The sequence below is a fragment of the Corylus avellana genome, chromosome 1 (assembly GCF_965113065.1).
Source record: "Corylus avellana chromosome 1, dhCorAvel1.hap1.2, whole genome shotgun sequence".
NCBI lineage: Eukaryota > Viridiplantae > Streptophyta > Magnoliopsida > Fagales > Betulaceae > Corylus > Corylus avellana.
This window is the reverse complement of record NC_142490.1, coordinates 7929979-7950414: the sequence shown is the minus strand read 5'-3', so window position 1 is coordinate 7950414 and position 20436 is coordinate 7929979. Positions and strand designations below refer to the sequence as shown.

Genomic DNA, 20436 nt, shown 5'->3' with positions numbered 1-20436 from the left:
GGAAAAGAAAGATAGATAAATCCAAAGATGTATGGCCTTAATAAGTCTTTCCATTTTTTGTAATTATCTAATAATTGATGTGCTTGTGGGGCATGCAATCATGAGCTTACAAAGAGGGCATCTTCTTTCACAAACAAATGTGAAATGTGTTTACTTCGAGTAGCGACACAAAGAAACCCCCAAGGCTTCCATTGATAACTTTGGATAGCTACGAAATATGTCGCAGAGAGACTCACAGGTCATGACATGCAAAGGTATGCCAAATTCAAGAGTGAATTGAGAATGCCACATCAATTGAACATGAGAAAATGCAAAATATTATTTCTCTAGTTAAAACAACTATTTTAAATCATTAACCTCTCTCTCTTTCTTTCTCTCATTTTTTGCCGTCGGTGGGTGGCGGCCGGCAGCGGCGGTGTGTTGGGGAATTGGGGAAGCAGTGAAGGTGGAAGAGATACAAGTAGATCCACCAAAATCAACTGAAGTTCGTATCAAAATCCTCTATGCTAGTTTGTGTCATACGGACATCTTATGCAGCAAAGGGTTCCCAATTGTTAGTATATCTTTCTTCTTTGCTGGATTTTGTGCATGTCCATATGCTTGAGTATGTTTTGATATTGTTGCTTGTTGTTCTCCAGCCTGTTTTCCCTCGAGTTCTAGGTCATGAAGGTGTTGGGTGAGCCATCCTTTTAAGTTTCTGACCAATAATTATGCATGATAGATAAACTTGTTGAAGAAAAGGATTTTCATATTTTACTTTTTTCTTTTTTTCTTTTTTCCTCTAAATAATCACTTATTTTAAAGTTTAAGTTAGTAAAAAAAAGTGAATTTAATCATTTAATTAGGGCATGTTTGGGTTTGGGATTTAAAATCACAGTTAAGCATTTGGTAAATTTGCACTTTTGCCTTTAAATGCCTTCGATTTGAAAATGCAGATTTTTCTATATTTCAATAATGATTATTTAAAAAGGCACTCCCAAACGATGCATTTTATGTGATTTGGTTTAAAACCGCACTTTTAGTCTGCAAATTACAGTGCCAAACGTGCTCTTTAGCACTTTTCTCATCACGAAATAGAGGGTCAAGTATAGAGTTAAAGTTCAAACTAGAACCCCATAACTAATACCATGTTAAAAGCTTAAACTGATAAAATAAATAAATAAAAAATAAAAAATAGTAAATTTATTGTTGTAAAAAATGTTAACCAGAGACACTAAATTTTGAAATGGAGTACTTCTATATGAAGTAAATTATGCAATTGCAGTGTGGTAGAGAGTGTGGGTGAGGAAGTAAGAGGTCTAAAAGGAGGAGATCTTGTAATTCCAACCTTCCTTGGTGAGTGCCAAGAGTGTGAGAATTGCTTGTCAGGAAAGACCAACTTGTGCCTCAAACACCCTGTGCCCTTCAGTGGCCTGATGCCTGATAACACTTCAAGAATGTCTATCAAGGGCCAGAGGCTGTACCATGCTTTTAGTTGCTCGACATGGTCTGAGTACACGGTTGTTGACGCTAATTACGTTTTGAAGCTCGAGCCAGGTCATTAAATCACTGTTTATTTCAAAAGTTTAAACAGGTAAAAAATGATTAGTTTAGTTTAATTTATATTCTAACATGCACAGGTATTACTCTTCCACATGCTAGCTTCATCTCATGTGGATTTTCTACTGGATTTGGGGGTGCATGGAAGGAAGCTGAGGTTGAAAAAGGATCTACTGTGGCTGTTTTTGGCCTTGGTGCTGTTGGATTAGGGGTATGTATGCCTTTCCCTTTTGTTTTGTAGCAGGATACAAAGAACATGTGTTGATGCAGGATGAAAAATAAATAATTGGGTCTTTTTTTTTTTTTAATTTTTATTAATTAATTAAGTTTTTAGTATTTAATTTTATACTTGAGAGTTAGTGTTATTTTGTAATCCAATAATGAGTTTGGCACAAAGACAGTCAAATTAAGGTCATTTTGTATTCCAATGGAGATAGATTAAAATTGATGAAAATACATATTTTATTCTTTGAAAGTTGTGATTAATCTTCTCATGGTGAAATACCATTTACTTGAAATGACACTAGATTCTTCTGTTTGGTGAGACGCCAATAGTTTATCTTTCTAGTTCTTGATTCGTGCTGCGTCACGTGTCCAAATCCCAAAAAATACAGCTCTAAAAGGAGTTACAGATAAATAAATACTTTAATTGCAATGACCAAAGAGATAAATAGTTCACCCCATGAAACTAGGATAAAAATTAAGATTTTGTAGTTCAAAATCTCCTTTTTTTTTTTTTTTTTTTTTTTTTTTTGTAAATTGCAGGTCCTAGAGGGGGCTAGAATGCAAGGGGCAGCCAAGATAATTGGCATTGACAAAAATGAGAGGAAAAGAATAAAGGGACAAGCTTTTGGAATGACTGACTTTATAAACCCTAATGAATATGATAAATCTATTTCTGAGCTGGTCAAAGAGTTAACTAGTGGAATGGGCGTGGATTATTGCTTCGAGTGCACCGGAGTCGCACCCTTGGTCAATGAAGCTCTCCTCGCAACAAAAATGGTATGCCTACTAATTAATTCAAATATTCAAGAGTATTTATTTGAAAAATATTTGTGGTGTTATAGTTTTTATTTTACAAACTATTATTTGTTCTTTCTCTTGTCTTTTTTTTTTTTCATACAATTTTTTTTTTTAAAAAAATCAATCATTAGATCTGTAGGACTTATATCTTCACCTATATTTATAAATTGTACAGATTCAATAGCTGATTTTTTAAAAAGTTGTATGAGAGATGGGGAAGGAGATGGACGTTTTAGGCTTTCTCTTTACTATAACTTCGTTATGAACTCGAGTGAGTGCTACATGGATGAAAATTAAACAACAAAATTTGACGAGTAAAATTTTTAATTTTTAATTTATTTGTTTTTTTTTTCTTAATTTATTTGTTTTTAACCTTTGGTGATGGTGGTGATAAGGGAAAGGGACAGACAATAATAATTGGCGAAGGAAATCATGCAACGGTGGAGATCAATTTCATTCGCCTCGTGTTTGGCGGAAATTTGAAGGGGTCCATTTTTGGAGGGATCAAAGTCAAAACTGACCTTCCTATTATAATCGAAAAATGCAAAAATAAGGTGACTTCTTATTCCAAAAAAAAAAAAGCCCTACTATTAATTGCTATTTTTTATTTCCTTCCCTTATATTGATTTTTTTTTTTAAAAAAAAAGAAAAATAGTTGAAGTTCCAAATTATGTCGTGTATAATGCTTTATGCATGTATTATGTTCCACAGGAAATCCAACTTGATGAACTTATGACCCATGAAGTTTCATTGGAAGATATACATAAAGCATTTGAGCTTTTGGATCAACCTGATTGTGTGAAGGTTCTTATCAAGCTTTGAGATCTTGGTAATAACAAGAGTGTTTGAAAATCTGCCCCTCGTCAGGTGAAAACGCTACTCAGCTTGTTGTCGTATGCTATATATAAAAGCAGAAGCCTTCAAGCGAATAGCTTAGAATTGTTACAAGCGGCCGTTTAAAATGCTGACAACTGACAAGTGTCATTTAAGTTAAACACTGTAAATATGCTCAAGTGAAATGAGTGTTTATGGTAATATCCGACGATGTATTAACGGCAGGAAGCATATATATAAGCACTAATCTATATCAATGTATTGTAGATGAGAAGCTAGATGCAATTGCCTTGGAGGAAAATGTTTGAATCTGCTTCTTGGCATCTGAAACAGAAAAAGCACTTGTCAAAGTAAAAAGAACATAAAGAGGCATATTGAATCTAGAAAGTGAAAGAAAAAAATGTTGACACATTATCCCACAGTAAGTAACCATGTAAAATGTAAAGGATATATGAAAGGAATTTGTTCCCTTAATACATTACTATAAAGATAAAAGAGATGAAGGACGAATCTCTTTCTAAACAGGAGGCTGAATCATTTGAAATGATGGCAGAGCATTATCACAGTAACACATAACATGGCATTCCAGACCAAGATGAATATAGCTTCTTCTTCTTCTCTCTCTCTCCCCCCCCCCCCCCCTTTTTTTTTTTCTAATCAATATAGCTTGGAAGGCTGATAACCTTCCTTGGTGTTAATGCAAGGATCATCCTTAGTGGCTCTTGACCAACGGGTCCTAACCACCCCTCTCCTGGCCGTCTTCCAGAGTGGAGCTCCGCTTGCAAAATAGAAAGGGGTGGTTAGGAGGCCGTTGGTGCAAAGCTACTGTGGATGTTCTTTGCATCAACACTAAGTATTGGAGAATAGTAGGGTGGTTTTTTTTTTTTTTTTTTTTTGTTTTTTTTTAATGAATGAGAATTTTATAAAAGAAAAACACCCTCCAGCAAAACCACTAGCTATTGCTACACACAGCAGCATAAAACCAATCCAAATCCAAACTAATCAAAAGGTAAACAAATCAACTAAACAACAACACCCTAGAATGAACTACTTACATATCAACAATTAACAAAACCGTATTCTATACAACTCAAGAACATCTTTCTGCAGCAACTCATCTATTCTGCAGCAAAGTATTTTATTTGGTAGCTCCCAACTGCAGCAGAGTTCTAAGTTTCCCTTTGTCCTTTTAAATCAACCTTTTTCCTTAATCCGAGCTCTAACCTCTCAAGTGATGTTCTGCGCAATTTTCTCTTCTGATTTAAGCTGATTACCATGTTTTTAATTATTCCTCTGCCTCCATATGTTGTACAATGTCGCACTCCAGCTCAACTTACACAAAGCAGCTTTCAACTTCCTGCTTGAGTCTAATCTTTTAATTACCAATGCAATTATCTTAGTTTATTTAAGCAATTAATCAGCTCATGATCTTTATCTATGAACCTAAAAAGTTGACAACCCAAGTAAATGTTTGCTTTGTATGTGAAAAGTAGTTGCAAAAATTTCTATCATCATTTAGACACAAAATCATAAAAGTAGATAAGTGCATTGACTTGTGAATCAACAATGCATGATAATTGTTTTTAGTTATCATTTATTGGTTTGGAACATTTGATGATACTGGTAAACAACCACTTTCTTTATAGTGAATCCTCGTGTTCTGATCATGATAATTTGATAAGTTAATTTCATATTTGTTACTAATGTTGTTATCATTAAAAATTCCAAAAAATCCTAAAAAACTATCCAATCAAAACACCACATAACAAGAATGCTAGAAAGAGGTGAAGCAAGATTTTCATAATGCCATTGATAGGAAGACATAGGAATAAATGCAAATAATATATGTACAAGCAAGAGTTTCAACCCTAATCAATGTATATTTAAAGAGATTATATAGAAAGAGATTCTCTCTCTCTAACACATGAAAATATGCTGGCTAACTAAGCTAACTATAGCAAGAAAAGACTTTACTCTCTTTTTACTTAGTTTTTGTAAACAATCATATCCCCACATAAAAGGACTAATCCTCAAGTGAATATTGATTATTGAATTTGCATTGAATACATTCTATAGTCAATTCTTGAAAGGACTCACCACAAACATCACATGGATGGGAATGTTCAGTCTTTTGGACAATAGTAAGAGGATGCTGATGATCTTCATTTAAATAAGTTCTTCCAAACTTAATGGACAGATTCTCCCCCAACAATGCATCGAGGATGAGCAGTGAACTTACATTTTACACAGTAATAGAACCAGTAGTCTGGATCTCGTTCTTCTTCACAAATTAGACAATAATATTCTTCAAAATCATCTTCACATGTAGAGGAGAGCGTTAGGAGATGTGTATCATGTTCATATCTAACTATGAGTGGAAGAGTTGTACATCTAAAACACATGGCGAACTTGCAATTAGTGCACACGAATTTCGCACCATCTTCACCACAAGCACTGCAAGTTTCGAAAGAACTCATAGCAAGGAAGAGAGAGTGTTGGTGAGCTTCATATTTAAGGGTTTCTGGAATTAAACAACACTGAATGTCTAAGTTGTACCATCCACATTCGTCACATTTATAGGTGAAGCCATGGCGAAGACGTCTACAAGCTCGACACCGGAACAATCCATCTGTGTGCGGTGCTCGTGGGAAGAGTGTTAGTGGATGTTGGTGAAATAACCCTCGCTTAATCGTTGAGGGGAGTTTAGCACATCTATTATGAAGGAAGAAGTTGCATTTGGTACATCTGTAAAATGTGGCGCTAGAGATTATAAATTGCATACATGCCTCACAACGCTTGTACTCTGTAAGCTCTTCATTGCTGAGGAATAAGTTATGTTGTGGATGGCTGAAATGTTTGATCTCTCCAGGGCCAGCTTTTTCATCCTCTGTTAGATTGATTCCCTCCACCAAATGAACCAAATGAGATTCATAGCCAACAGAATTAGTGGGCACCGACTCAATGGTTGAACTAGAATCTTGGACCCAATATGCACAATTCAAGTGAGTAATGTAACTGCATTCCCGACAAAAGTAAGCTGCATGCTCTGTATTCACCTTTTTATAACATAGTTTACATAATACGTTGTCCTGCTTCTCAACTTGACGAAGAGAATAGGTGCGAATAAGGGAGTGATCATGTGTATAAGTTTTAATGGTGTGTGGAAATCGATCACACTTATGATGAATCAAGACCCGGCAAACGCTACATAAGTAGGCGATACCCTTGCTTTCCTCTGCACAAGCTTCGCAAGTGAACTGCATCTGCTTCCGCATGGGGATGAGTGTATGTTGGTGGCATTCTTCATCACTAAATCGCCAACGGGAAACACATTTGATGTCAACATCAAAATCGCAGGGGAAACATTGGTAGAAGAGGGATCCACCGCAAAATGATCTGCAGACATCGCAACAATTATTCATTGATGGCACTCCAAGAGTAAGGGTGTGCTCTGGGTGCACAGGGTGCTGTATCATGTGGGGTAGCTCAGTGCACGGTTTATGAAGGAGAAAGGTGCATTCAGGTATGGAGCATTTGTAAGCGGGACCAAATACTGGTTCCTCGCATCCCAAGCAAACAACTTCCTCCTTCCCACCATTGTTCAGCTCTTCTATGAACATCAAGTGATGTCTTTCCCTCAAATTATGTTTCACCTCCATCTTTATTGTGTGTGTTGGCCCGATGCACGATTTATGTTGGAGGAAGTTGCATTCCAAGCATTTGTAGGCGGGACATCCCAATACTGGTTCTTTGCACAGCCAACAAACAACATCATTCTGGTCATCGTTTTCCATCTCTTGACAAAAGATCAAGTGATGCCATTGACTACAATCTTGGAACTCCATCTCTTTTCTAATTTTTTATTTTTTATTTTATAGCAACACAACTTTACAAAAGTCTTTTCAATAGACAGACCACCGGAATTCAAATCAGCAATTACACCAAAAACCTCAAACTCTCAATACAGAGAGGAAACAATTCAGATCTCCAAAAACAACAAACAATCTAGACAACTAAAATTCACACTAAAAGCGACTAAACAACACTACAGCAATCAAGAAGAGACCAAAAACATCACATATGCACACAAGAACTTACAAAATTTTTGGACCTCCATATATCTCTCTCAGTCTCTTATGCACACAAGCACAAAACCCAGATGTGTGAGAGGATCAAATCCACAGCATGATTTATATACAAACGTTATCAAATTTGCTACGGAGTGGTGCATGCCAGCTTTTTGATCTTCAGGAGGAAAAGTCGAACAAGGTAGTTTGTTTTTCTTTTACACAAGCCAAAATGAGGATATGTATCACGGTCGGCAGGGGAGAGTGGAGACCAGAGAACTGACCTAAACTCAGATTTTATCAGCTGGCAATTGGCAAACTCTGACGCAGTCAAATGCTGCTCAAATGCTGCTCATAATAATTACATATGCAACAGCTCTACGATATAATTAAAAATTGGGGAAAAAGACAAAATATTTCAAAAATTCTGGCAGGTCATGTAATTCTTTGCCTTTGGTGGGAGTAAAGTTATAAATGGTGGTTATGACCAAGGCTTCACACTGCTGTTGATCGGATTGTGGCCGCAGGATGCGTCAAAGGTTTCACAGAAGTCGGAAACACAAAGGTTGATTGTTTTGAGGTGGCATGCCCCTTAGGCAATAAAGATTAAGTGGCACCTTCGAAAGTTTTTCTATAAAGAATCGGCTAAGTTGTTGGCTTTTTATTGGGGTATGGCTCTAGAAATTGTTTAAACCCGTAAAGTATTTAACTTTAGATCTTAAAAGAAGTAAATCCTTCGGACCAAGATGTTCACCGCTTGAGCCAAATATGAGCTAAACGCTAAATAATATTTTTAGCTAAAATAATTTTCATTGAATTTAAAAAGAAAAAAAACATTTTAGAGAGAAACGAACCAAGCGTAAATAGATGGGACAAGAGAAGTATGAGACATATGAATCTACCAATTGAATGGAGGCAGCGGAGTACTTCTCCAAGGACTTCGAGTGGGAGGAGCTGAAAGCAGAGGTCGAAAACGACTCTTCGTTTCGCTTCCACTTGCTCCCGTTCCAACCTCCAAATCGCCCTTCTCAAACGGCAACAGAAGACGATTCAGCGGCATGGAAGAGATTTCACATCCGTCACTCCTCCGGCAAATTCTTCAAGGTTTCAATCTTCTCTCTCTCTCTCTCTTTTTTTTTTAAAGCACGCTTTGCTATTCAATCAAGATAAATATCGAATATATGGTGCTTTTTTTAATTAATTAATTTTTTGTTTTGTTTTTGCAAATTATCATGAAGTTTAGATTTTGGTTATGATCTTATTTTTAACAAATTGTTGCTTGGAACATCACATTCTAGAACTCAATGTTGCATAGCTTTGATTGGGAAAAGAAAATAAGAAGAAAAGTAAATTGAAACTCACATATAAAGCTCAAATTTTACCCGCGAATGCTTGCTTAGGATTGCAAATAATATAGAAGTTATGACGATTATTCTTTTTGTGATGAAATCATATTAATGTTGATCATTCAGGAGTTGCTCATCAGTCTTGTTAAAACCTACTTCTAAAGATAACTTATAGAACACGCGTACAAGCTCATTAGGTAGTAATCCGGGAGAACATGCGTCCTTAGGCTTTGGCTCCATAAATTTCCGGGTGCAAAAGGTTCGGCTTTCCTTACCTAGCATATGACTTATCTAGCATTTTCCGCCATTGAACCGCTATCTCCTTTGACTCACAAAACATACCTTCCACTCTTTAACATAGTTTCGGTTCCAATTGACTCTTTAGCCACATGGCTTTACTAGGTTGCTTTGATACTATTTGTAACGACCGAGAGAAAGCGCTAACCACATCTGTGTTCTGACTCTAAAAGGACTAGTCAAGTTGCAATCAAAGCTTCCTATAACCACTTATAAAGCCAAATTTCATTTTTTTAAGGAATCAATGTGAAATTTAGCACTCATGAGTATCTTTATAAACCTTTCACTCTATGTGGGACTAACTTTCTGGAGTGTCATAGACTCTCCAAACTAGAGTCCCAATCAAGGTAACCTCCACATGCATCATTCCATGTCAGTACAAAACTTCAATGCTAATTCCCAAATTAAGATTGAGTGCTCTGGCTAATTATTCGTCTAATCCACCACTTTTGGGTTTATCTTGAATCCATGGATTATGAAACAGTTTAACTTGCTCATCAATTGCATCTTTTTCCCTGACACTTCTTCCTGTTGGTTCGAGGTTTCATGCTCACCTTTTGGTGCCTCAATTTGGGATCTTGTATGATCTCCATGCAGGCTTTGTCTCATCCTTTGCATTTGCAACACCTCTTGGTTTTTGAGCTATCACAGCGAAAAAATATTGATTTTCTGCTCTGATACGAGATTGATGGAAAAACCTACAAAACCCATCTGCTTGGTACTGGAGATGCTTAATGATCAAAGAGAGAGCAATAGAGATCAAAATTACAGCGTCAAAGGACTGGTCTTCTAAGCTAAAGAGCCAAGAGAAAGAAATAAAGAATTTCTTTGCTGGACAATGATCAAGATCTCAGTAAGAATCAGTTTAAAGCGCTTAGACTCACATTTATACCATAAAATCTAATTAAATCAAACCCTAGCCCTTGAAATAATAAGACCTCAGTGGTCTGAAGTAAACTAAATAAGGTGCCCTAAAAGACATAAAAATCCCCAAGTATAAAATTGCTACAGTACCATGAACATTCTTGTACTACAGTAAGCAGTGATTTTCTTGTTTCATTGTTTGTGTTTTTATTTTTCTGGTTTGCTGCTCGTGCATTAGTGCATCAATGTTTTGTGAAGGCAAACTGAGAGTCTGTGGCCAAAGAAGAAAGAAGGCTTGTGAAATGCTGGTTGTACACAATCCAGGAAGTTTGAACTTCTGGTTGAAAGAGCATAGATTGTAGTTGTGGAATTTCTCTTCAATATTTACTAATCATTGTTTTTTCTTCCTTTCTTTTTTCTTTTTTCAATATTGAATGATGTTAGGAAGGTAAAGTGGAGTTAAGAAGTCGGGACAACACCAATATTAAGAACATAGCAGTTGCAATGTAAATGCTATTATTTAACAATAAAGAGGCACATCAAGAATAATTTTCCATTTCTAGTTCCTTGTCAGAATCTATGATTAAAAAGTACTACTTATAAACTTATACTTATTTTGTTCATGCTTCTTAACAAATACAAAGTATAGTGACTGTTGGGGTAACAAAAAGAGAACAGTGGCTTTCTTTGCTTGGTTTGTGTTGTTAGATACTTATAAATCTTAGGAAGTCTAACAACATTATTTTATACTGATGTTGTATTTGCTAAGTCTGTAGCAACACAATGGACCATCTATTACTGTATTGCTCCATTTTTTTGAAACTTTAGTTACTTGTTTATCATTGTTTGGAATTATGTGGGTGATGCCTCAGATGGTTGGGAGAATATGTTGACATATTAGAAGATGCATTTTCGTAGGGATTGGAGTCGTGCAATTTGCAATGTCATGCCCTTGTACTTCACTTGGTGCATCTTGAGAGAAAGAAATACTTGTACCATGATGGCACTGAGCTCTCATTGTCTAGGTCGAAGCTTTTGACTCTGTGATTGCTGTATGACTTGATGGTGGCTTCAGCTTGTTCTCTCTTCTTCTTTTTTTTTTTTTTTTTTTGACTATGTTTAATTTAGGTCTTAACTTTGTGCATTGCTAGTAAATTTTATTACTTTCTGAAAAGAAAAGAAAAATGAAATAGGATAATGGTTTGTTCTCTTGTCCTGTTCATTGCATGTTTATCTTTGGGTGTCCTATGTTGTCTTCCGTGAGAGAGAGCAGTGTCCTTTGTGGTCTTATGTGACCAAAATATGAGCATGATGAAAAAGTTATGATCAGAAAGATCTTGCTGTTGACGTGTAAGTAATTTAACAGATAATGTAAACAGAATATCTAGCATAGAGATGTTTGATCTCAGAGTAAACTAAAGTGTCAGAATCAATTCAAACAAGTCCCAAGGCTTTCTTGCAATTAAGATATCATCATTATAAATTTAACATAAGGAGACCTAAAGTTCCGAATTATTCCTATTTAAAGCATGTATTTTGGTTAACAGGGTAGCGGTAGAGATTAAAAGGATAGGTCTTTCTTGCAGAGGTCCTTATTGAAAGGCTTATTTTTTTTCTAATCCAGTGCTGCATAGATTATTAACTAACAGCAATATAAGGTTTTTATTTATTTTTTCACCATATACAATTATAATGTGTTTGATTTTAGATAATCTGATAATATAAAAACTTAATTTAATTGGGTTTTAATCTTATGTAGATTATGGACCTGTCTCTTGTGTCTTACCCTTTTTGTTAATTTTTAAGTTTTGACCTTTCATTACACATGCAGTACATTTTAACTTTATATATGTAAGATTTTTGTTTGGTTGTCTTTTGTCTTACTTTCTCACTTTGGATGTAGGAGAGACGGTACTTACTGAAGGAATTCCCAGAACTAGTCTCCCGTGGAGAATGTTCTAAGGTTTTGGAGGTGGGATGTGGCAATGGCAGTACTGCTCTCCCAATTTTACGGTAACCTCAAGATGGCCTCAAATTGAATGCACTGTACATCAATGTTTTTCTTAAATTATGCATAATTATAGAGAACTGCCTAATCTATTCAGTTAATTATTCTGAATTAGAGTTTCATTATAGTAGCTCTTGCTTTTGAAACAGTATATTGAAATGAACCCAAGAGACTGTTCCTACAACCCTTGATGGAATTTCAGGTTTAGAAAAAGTTTGAACCTAGATTGAAATTGAGGTAGAAATTAAATCACTGCAAAGCAGAAAGAGGAAAATGATTTTAAAAAAGTTGTACCCTTTGTGATGGTAACTTATGATTTTATTTATAATTGTTATAACATTTTGATCTTAAACAGTAATGTCCTACTTTTAGTGTAATTTATTACAAATGATGGGAATAGCAGAGTGAAGTAACAAAATAGAGAAGCTGCAACTGTTATTTAGTTTTATTGAAATGGACTAGCACAGCTAGATCAAATTTTGAGTTATGGTAGTTAGTCTTGTCGTATGCATTACTAGCCTGCCTTGGTCAACTAGATGTTGTAGATATGTCGATAGATGGGGTTAAAGTGTGGATACTGCAGAAAAGCCTGATATTCATTCACTATACTAGAGGATGAAAATTTGATTGACGATAAACTCTGAATTTAATAGAATCAGAGCACAACCTAACTTTTACCACAAAAGAACGTGAGCAATCTTTTGGAATTTTTCAATTTTCAAGCTTTTACTTATCAAAAAAAAAAAAAAAAAAAAAAACTTTTGGAATTGAAAAAGAAGCACTGAATAATGTAAGGCTCTCTTTGGGTCGAATTTTTTCCTTTGATTTTGAATAGCAGTTTTTTTTTTTTCTTGATAAGTAAATAGCAGTTTCATTTATAGTTATACTATTTAGATATTTTTGTGGGATAAAGTACTTATCAAAAATTTTTGTGGGATAAAGTAAAAATAATATAAGCAAAAATATGCTTTGTAAGTCTGTCACTGATTGAGCTGAAATGTTCAAGATAGAAATATACAAACCCTCCTAAGATCAAGATGCAAAACTTCGCCTGTTTTTCTTTTGATCCTCTTGGTAGCATAATTTTTTATTTTTTATTTTTAAATGCTTAAAAGCAACATTTTTCGTTTGACTTATCAAAAAAAATTCGTTTTCAGTACATAGCCAAACAATACTTTTTTTTATTTTTATGTGTTTTTACATTGTAACAAACAGCTTTATATGTACAAGAAATCCCTTCTAGTTTTTTATTAGAAAGTTTATCTAGCATCACAAGTACCGAGAGATTTTAAATTTTGTCGTGGTGATTAGGGAGGACTATGGAACATATTCAGAAAACTGGCAGTAAGTCACACTTTTAAATGCATCAATTATTAGAAATATTTTTAGGTCTCTTTATGGAATTCTTTATCACCATATGGCTTGAGTTTTTAACAAAATTGCCAGTTTTGTTGAAACAGGCAAGCACAAGGTGCAAATTAGTCATATCACATAATGAATTTGCATTAAATTTTGTTGATTGGAAAAATGAAAATAAATATCATAAATTTAATCAAGTTATAGATCTTTGTCGTAGGCTCCAGATCATGCTGCTAGCCTTCTACCTGATTCCTGACAGACTTCAATTTCCTGTGTAGTGGCAATGAACACATCATTGTTTATGCATGCGATTGTAGCAGTGAGACTCTGGAGAGGGCTGAAGGGATTATAGATGCCGCTACTTCTGCATCTGTTAGACATCGTTTCCATACATTCTATTGTGATTTTTCAATAGTTGGTTTTCCAAAGTGGTTGGCCTGCCATACCTGCCAGGAAGTTTTTCTGCAAAAACAGCAAAGTTGCTTGTCAGGTTTTGAGCTTCACCTGTTCCCTTGCTGTGCACTGTTGTTGGCCACCTATGTGAAATATACTCAAGATTTCTTTTTTTCTTTTCCAGATGTGAAAGAAAGTAATGGAAGTTATTTTAATGATTCGTGTTCACCGGAAGAAAGTGGCTGTTGCATTGGTGGTGTGGATTTTGTTACCTTGGTATTCATTTTTATTCCCCAAAACCATTTTGAGTTCACATTGCTATGGGACCTCTGGATGTACCTTGAGAATGTAGAAAGATAAATTAGGGGCCCCGTATCTTACACACACATAGGGAGAGATAACTCTGTTTAAGTGAGTTAAGTTGATTTTTCTCACGTGAATGATCATTCATTTAAAAATTGCAATATAGCTTCTTCATATTTTCATTTGATGTTTGTGATGATGTCATTGCATATCCCTACCAAACAGAAATATGTCCGTGGCTTACTGGTAGTACTTACCACTCATGCTGTTTGAATTTTTTTTTTAAGTGAAAACCTTTGTGTTGGTATCCTGTCTTTTCTTAGTGCTCTTGTTATGTTTGATATTGCAATACATGGAATCTGGATTTTGCCTCAAGTTCTCTAAGTTTCTTACTATTTTGGATCTTTAAGTCCCCTTCTCAAATTCATCTGATTGGTTCTTATTTCCATTCATGATGCATTGTTTGATTGTAAGTACAACTCATGCACCCTCACAGTATTGAACGTCTGATCTCAACCTACAACTCTTATTTATTCAGGGTGGGGGATATGCTATTTGGTGTTAGGACCATTGGCAACCAGGTGAGACATTGTTGTCTACTGTCCAGTGATTGCATGCATCAAATAGTATAAATGATCCCATATTTTTATTACACATTTCAACAGTTGTAGAGAGAGAGAGAGAGAGAGAGGGAGGGGGGGGGGGGGGTGGGGGGTCGTGTTCTATTGTATATAGCATGTTGTTGTCCCAATTTAGGCATCTCCTGAATATTGCATGTTGGTGGCAGATAATAAAATTGTTTTATATATGAAAATGAAAAACATTTTGACTTCTGGTACATACAATTTACAAGCCAAAAAATGTTCCAACGAGTCAAGTCTCAAGGTCAAATCTTTTGAACAATATTATAATTAACGTACACATGCATAGAGCTTTATATCAGTACCACAGTCGTTAGAGGGAAATGATATTTTGAGTGCATGTAGGAATATCCTGTTGCTAAAGCTAATGAGCTTAGCTCAAATGGTGCCTCCTCCTTCTATAAGAATAGGTTGGAGGGTGTGGTCGTGGATTCAAGACTTATTTGGGTGCGCATGTAACTTGTCAATGAAAGGCAAAAAGAATAACCTCATTGCGAAATTCAAAAGAAAAAGAAAAGAAAAAAACTATGGCTAATGTAGAAAACAGAATACCAAGTTTTGTGTTCATGTATTACAAGTTGGTAACCTATGATGATATTCAATGTTATATAAATATGTTGGGGAAGTCATCACCTGTGTCTTGCTGTTCTGCATGGCTTTCATGGTCCACCGTCTTTGTTATCGTGATTGAGACTCCTAACTTGCCTGCTGATGGAGATTAATGTACTGTGCACTATGAAATGGTGCAAGGCATTGCTTCCAACATTTTTTTTTTCTAATTTGAAGGTAGTTGTCATCATGTTTTCTTTTGATTATTCATTAAAGTATGTTGCAATTTTTTTCTTGAGTCTCGTGTGTCAATGGACTTATTCAGGAATTAATTTTGTGATATCTCGATAATCATCTTTAGTCACAAAGTTCATGCAGAACATGCTTCTTGCGTATGGTTCTATGTTAATACTTGCTTTGTTCCTCGATTAAGAGTCTTCAATCCTGCTTGAACCTTTCTCGCTAATCAACACCCTGAACATCTGCATAGAGCATGGTCTACTTTTACTCTGATTCCATGAAAAAAGTATATTCATTTTGATATCTGAGTTTTTATTGTGGAATATGTCAGATATTTACTCTATCAGCTGTACCATTCCAGAGGATGCCAACATCCATCAAGGAGTGCTTTTCCGTTTTAAAGCCAGGAGGCATGCTCTTATTCAGGGATTATGGTAAATAGTTTTTTAAGTTAGTAGAAGTTTTTTGATCTTTTGTCCTTACACTTGCTGACACCGGTTAAGCTGAAGAATTCAGGTCTATATGATATGACTATGCTTCGATTTGAGTCTGATCAAAGAGTAGGGTTCAGGGAATACATGCGATCGGATGGAACCCGTTCTTATTTCTTCTGTTTAGATACCATAAGAGATCTCTTTGCAGGTGCCGGCTTCATTGAGGTATACTCTTAATTTTGGGTTGATTGGTGCTGATTGACAATCTTCAACAATTAAATTTATACTTTCCTCCCCCCCTCTTTGGTGTTTCAATCTCTAAATAATTTCTACTATTTGGAGATTGAAACTCCAGACTAGTGCTTATTTTGAACTTCTTATGTACCCATGCAGCTTGAGCTTGAATATTGTTGTGTTAAATCTGTGAATCGCCGAAATCAGAAGAGCATGCGGAGAGTATGGGTTCATGGGAAGTTTCAGAAGCCCATGTGAAGTGATTTGTCAGAGATACCTCTGTTGTTGAGGTACCATTTGAAGAGTTGATGAATTTTTCTTACCCTACGGTTTAGGGCTGCAATCGAGTAGAGTCGAGCTGAGTATTGTTCAAGCTCTGTTTATTTAATTTTATTTTGAACAAGAGTTGAACTCAAGCTAGATAATTTGTTCAAGCATTACTCATTTATTTTTCGAGCAAATTCGAGCTTGTTCACGAACTTCTTAGTCAACTTATTCATTTCTTCTATAAAGTAAATATCAGGATTTTTTTTTTTTTTTTGTAAATTCATACTAATTATTAGTTAATTAACTATTGTTGAGATTTTATCATTTGAGTTAATTAAACAAATTAACTTGAATCTTGAATAATTCAATCTCAAGTTTATATGTATGTATATCAATTTCATTATGCATGAATGACCACATACATATTTATATCAAGACTCATAATAACAATTCAAGCTATATTTATTATATTAAGAAGAGAATTCTATCTTTACTTAAGCTGTTTTAATTACGAAATTAAAGTAACACAACAAAAAATAATAAACTTCTATGCTGGGTCATGTGTGGAGTCTTTTTGCTTGGTCAGGTTCTATTTGGGTAGCTTGGATAAAAACTAACTTCTTGAAAGGTAGGAGCTTTTGGAGTGTTGGTGTTACTCAAAATTGTTCTTGGATTTGGAGGAAAATCCTCAAGTTAAGGAATATTGCTAAAAGTTTCCTTAAATTTGAGGTTGGGAATGGGGAAAGTATTCATATGTGATAAGTTTGGGTATAGAGTTGTCTATGATACTCAAAGTAGGTTGGCGGCCAAATTATCTACTGTTTTGAAAAATGGGGATTGGTATTGGAGGCCAGTCAGATCTGAAGCTTTGGTGGATATTCAAGCTAGACTATCGAAGGTTAATAAGGGCCGTTATGATAAACCGGTTTGGATAGGTTCCAAGAAGGGTGTTTATGTGAGTCTAGATACTTGGGGGATTCTTAGAGAGATTCGTAGGCAGGTTGATTGGTGGAAGTTGATTTGGTTTCCTTATGCTATTTGTAGGCAGGGTTTTATTTTATGGTTAGTCTTGAAAAATAGACTTACAATTAGTGAAAGAATGGCTAAATGGGGTTATAAGGGTGATGTCTAATGCCTGGCGTGAACCATGTTTTTATTTTTTGTGCTATAAAACTTGTTATTCATCCTTAAAAATAATAATAATAATAAAAATGAAGTTATACGAATTTATAGGAGTATAGTTTGTTTAGTAATCGAGCTTAATTTTATGTTTACAATTGGCTCATTTATTAAATAAAACGAATTGGAGTTGAGTTTATATGAAGGAATATCGAGGACTTGTTTATTTTTAGCGCCATCTGTTTTGTCGAGATACCATTTGAAGATACAAGGAATTTTTCTTACACTACGGTTTGATGAAAAACTGTTCTTTTGTATTTATAAAATGCTGCGCAATTGTTTTTATAAAATTTCCAAATGATAATATTTGGTCTGCATGCTGTTTGTCTCATGTTGAATAGGGAGCTTGTGTCCCTTGCATCCTTTTCTTTTATTCTAATTGCTATAATTAAAGATTAGAGAAAGTATTTGAAGGGGTCGAATCTTTGTCAACTTGTCATGAACTGACCTCAATTGCAACATGCGATTGGAGATGTTACTTACTGAACCTCTAATCTTGTCATAAAGATTAGAGAAAGTATTTGAAGGGGTCCAATCTTTGTCAACTTGTCATAAACTGACCTCAATTGCAACATGTGATTGGAGATGTTACTTACTGAACCTCTAATCTTGTCATAAAGATTAGAGAAAGTATTTGAAGGGGTCCAATCTTTGTCAACTTGTCATAAACTGACCTCAATTTACTGTAGAAATTTTCTATGAATTCCACATCTTCTTCTTCAAAAAATTTTAATTTTCTCTCTATATATATCACATGTTATAGACCTAACTATCATTGAGATGCAGTAATTTTAACTTCAAATAATATCTCTTTTTTGAGCTCTCAGTACTTAGTTTTTCTATCATGATTTGGTGTGGTTAAAACACTTTTTTCTTTTTTTAATCTCACCCTTTTAATATGAACTGCATATTTTTAGAAGTTTGGACGTCCTAATTAATAATTACTAATTTACTATGAAGTAATTAGAAGAAGCTAGTTTGAATTTTTAATCTCACTAATCATCCCTCTCGGAGAGAAGAAAGCCATAATTAACTTTGTAAATTATATATAAACCCTAGACATTAAAATATTCAATGAAAGATATTAAAACAAGTTTACTTAAAAAAAAAAATATTCACAAAATTCTTATAAATTTCCACTCGTTTTGACATTACCCTCACAAAGTTTAAAAACTCTCAATTAAGGATATCGAACTTTCGATTTCTTTTAATTGTCTCATTAGGATTTTCTATTAAATTTTGTCAAAATTTCCAAAATACCCATTTTATTTATAAAAATAAATTAAATAAAGCAAAGATGCTGCAAAAATATTGCAAACATGTTTTTATTTTTTATTTTTTTATAAAAAGAAAAACATTTGAATCTTTATAATTTTTATTTTATTTTTTTCTAATAAAAATGGGTATTTTGGAAATTTTTAACAAGATTTAACGAAATTTTTTAACAGAATTGAGTAATTAAAAGTTCGATACCCTTAATTGAAATTTTTTGAACTTCAAAAGTACTTTAAAAACACGTAAAATTTCAGGGAGTTTTGTGAAAATTAAGATATATATGTATAAGAAGTATTCGAAGATAAATTCCCAGTTATATCACTGCACGCGTGTATGTGTATCCACGCCACGTCCATGCATATATGTACTTTCAATCACCCTTGGAAATTTGGAATTGTACTTACAACCCCATATTTTGTCTTTTTTCCTATATTTGTCCTTATGAAAAGAATATTATCATATATGGGTTATCACTTTCACTGAATCTCACTTGTGCACCCTTAGAAGTTTTGAAATATCACGGGCATCCTTCAAGATGTGTGCGTTTAATTCCCTTGTCTTTTTTATTTTTTAGTTAATATATATGTGTGATTTGTTCTCGTCATGTCATGTGGTTAAATTAAATAAATAAATTGTAACGTACATAACTTTTATGCAAGTTTTTAAAAACAAATTATCAATAGATCATACGCAGTTAAAAATAATTTAGACATACCTTCAGTTATGTAATTGTTCAAGCTTACTATTGATTTCAAGTAGAAAATCTCAGTAACATAAATCTTGAAGAAATTGTAGAGAGATTCTGCTAATCTATGCCTTTTGCCCATATTAATGGAATATATATATAACTCTTTATTTTTAGGTTAGGTTGGAACCCGGCCTCAATTAAAAGTATCACCTTATTTATTCTTCCCATTAAAAAATAAAACCTAATTTCATAAATAATTTTTTTTTTAATTGTGAATAAATTAATGCACCCCTTAATTAACTAGTGTTTAATTAAACTACACTAAATACATGTTGAACATGTGCCACACTTTATTAGGAAATTTTTTACATTTTTCCAACTTGGCACACAACATGTGTACAATACTTTATAATATAGTAACTTGATGTCCATAGACCAATAGATACGAATAAGTATATATAGTGAATTAATGAGTCTCGTATGATCCACATTACTTTTATACTACTACTTTACCAGTAAACTTTTAATCATGGGATTTACAGCCATTAATTCAGTACTTATATGCTCAATAGACACTTCATATTTCTTTACGTTTTCTCTCACGTACGCTGAGATATATATTGGGTGTCGATATGCTTACTTCTGCTCTTATTATTCTTGGAGAAAAAAACTACAACAAAGTTATTGCAGAAGTTTGCCAATGTCAAAAGTGTTAAGTATACTTAAGAGTTACCTTTAAACTTTAGTAAGTGTTAACTTAGAGTTACCATATTTCAAAAGTTTGTCAATGTCAACCATTTTGTCCAAATTCAACTTTAAATCCTAACAGAAAAAGTGAAATCCCCAAAATACTCCGTCCAAATTCAAGGTATTTTTGTAATTTTATGAACATCTTA

At 34.2% G+C, this 20436-nt stretch overlaps 2 protein-coding genes and 1 pseudogene across 6 annotated transcripts; 2 read left to right on the top strand and 1 right to left on the bottom strand.

Annotated features, from left to right (window-relative positions):
- Window positions 1-137: 137 nt before the first annotated feature.
- On the top strand, window positions 138-3401 carry LOC132168805 (alcohol dehydrogenase 1). Of its 2 annotated transcripts, none has more exons than XM_059579863.2 (8): window positions 138-254; window positions 411-553; window positions 639-676; window positions 1247-1536; window positions 1620-1750; window positions 2305-2541; window positions 2958-3116; window positions 3274-3401. In XM_059579863.2, the coding sequence occupies exons 1-8, from the start codon at window positions 218-220 to the stop codon at window positions 3382-3384; spliced, it is 1146 nt and encodes a 381-aa protein (XP_059435846.2). In that variant the 5' UTR covers window positions 138-217; the 3' UTR covers window positions 3385-3401. The 2 variants fall into 2 exon arrangements, with proteins under 2 accessions (XP_059435846.2, XP_059435847.2); XM_059579864.2 differs by having other exon boundaries at window positions 139-254; window positions 1265-1536.
- An 89-nt stretch (window positions 3402-3490) lies between these two features.
- Window positions 3491-7799, bottom strand: LOC132168804 (uncharacterized; annotated as a pseudogene). Its single transcript, XR_015911111.1, has 2 exons — window positions 5494-7799; window positions 3491-3720 (listed from the first exon to the last, which is right to left on the bottom strand). The product of XR_015911111.1 is annotated as an uncharacterized LOC132168804 (transcript).
- Window positions 7800-8291: 492 nt separating this feature from the next.
- On the top strand, window positions 8292-16668 carry LOC132168806 (Methyltransferase family protein). Of its 3 annotated transcripts, none has more exons than XM_059579866.2 (7): window positions 8292-8567; window positions 11874-11983; window positions 13616-13827; window positions 13915-14006; window positions 15795-15897; window positions 15980-16122; window positions 16339-16668. In XM_059579866.2, the coding sequence occupies exons 1-7, from the start codon at window positions 8373-8375 to the stop codon at window positions 16387-16389; spliced, it is 906 nt and encodes a 301-aa protein (XP_059435849.2). In that variant the 5' UTR covers window positions 8292-8372; the 3' UTR covers window positions 16390-16668. The 3 variants fall into 3 exon arrangements, with proteins under 3 accessions (XP_059435849.2, XP_059435848.2, XP_088368615.1); XM_059579865.2 differs by having other exon boundaries at window positions 16291-16668; XM_088512489.1 differs by having other exon boundaries at window positions 13616-14006; window positions 16291-16668.
- The last annotated feature ends 3768 nt before the right edge of the window (window positions 16669-20436 follow it).

Coding starts and splice junctions, on each gene's coding strand:
- LOC132168805 (XM_059579863.2), top strand. CDS start 218: ATGTCGCAGAGAGACTCACAGGTCATGACATGCAAAG. Junction 255..410: donor ACAGGTCATGACATGCAAAG/GTATGCCAAATT, acceptor GGCGGCCGGCAG/CGGCGGTGTGTTGGGGAATT. Junction 1,751..2,304: donor TTGGTGCTGTTGGATTAGGG/GTATGTATGCCT, acceptor TGTAAATTGCAG/GTCCTAGAGGGGGCTAGAAT.
- LOC132168806 (XM_088512489.1), top strand. CDS start 8,373: ATGGAGGCAGCGGAGTACTTCTCCAAGGACTTCGAGTGGGAGGAGCTG. Junction 14,007..15,794: donor GTGTGGATTTTGTTACCTTG/GTATTCATTTTT, acceptor GGAATATGTCAG/ATATTTACTCTATCAGCTGT. Junction 16,123..16,290: donor CAGGTGCCGGCTTCATTGAG/GTATACTCTTAA, acceptor GTACCCATGCAG/CTTGAGCTTGAATATTGTTG.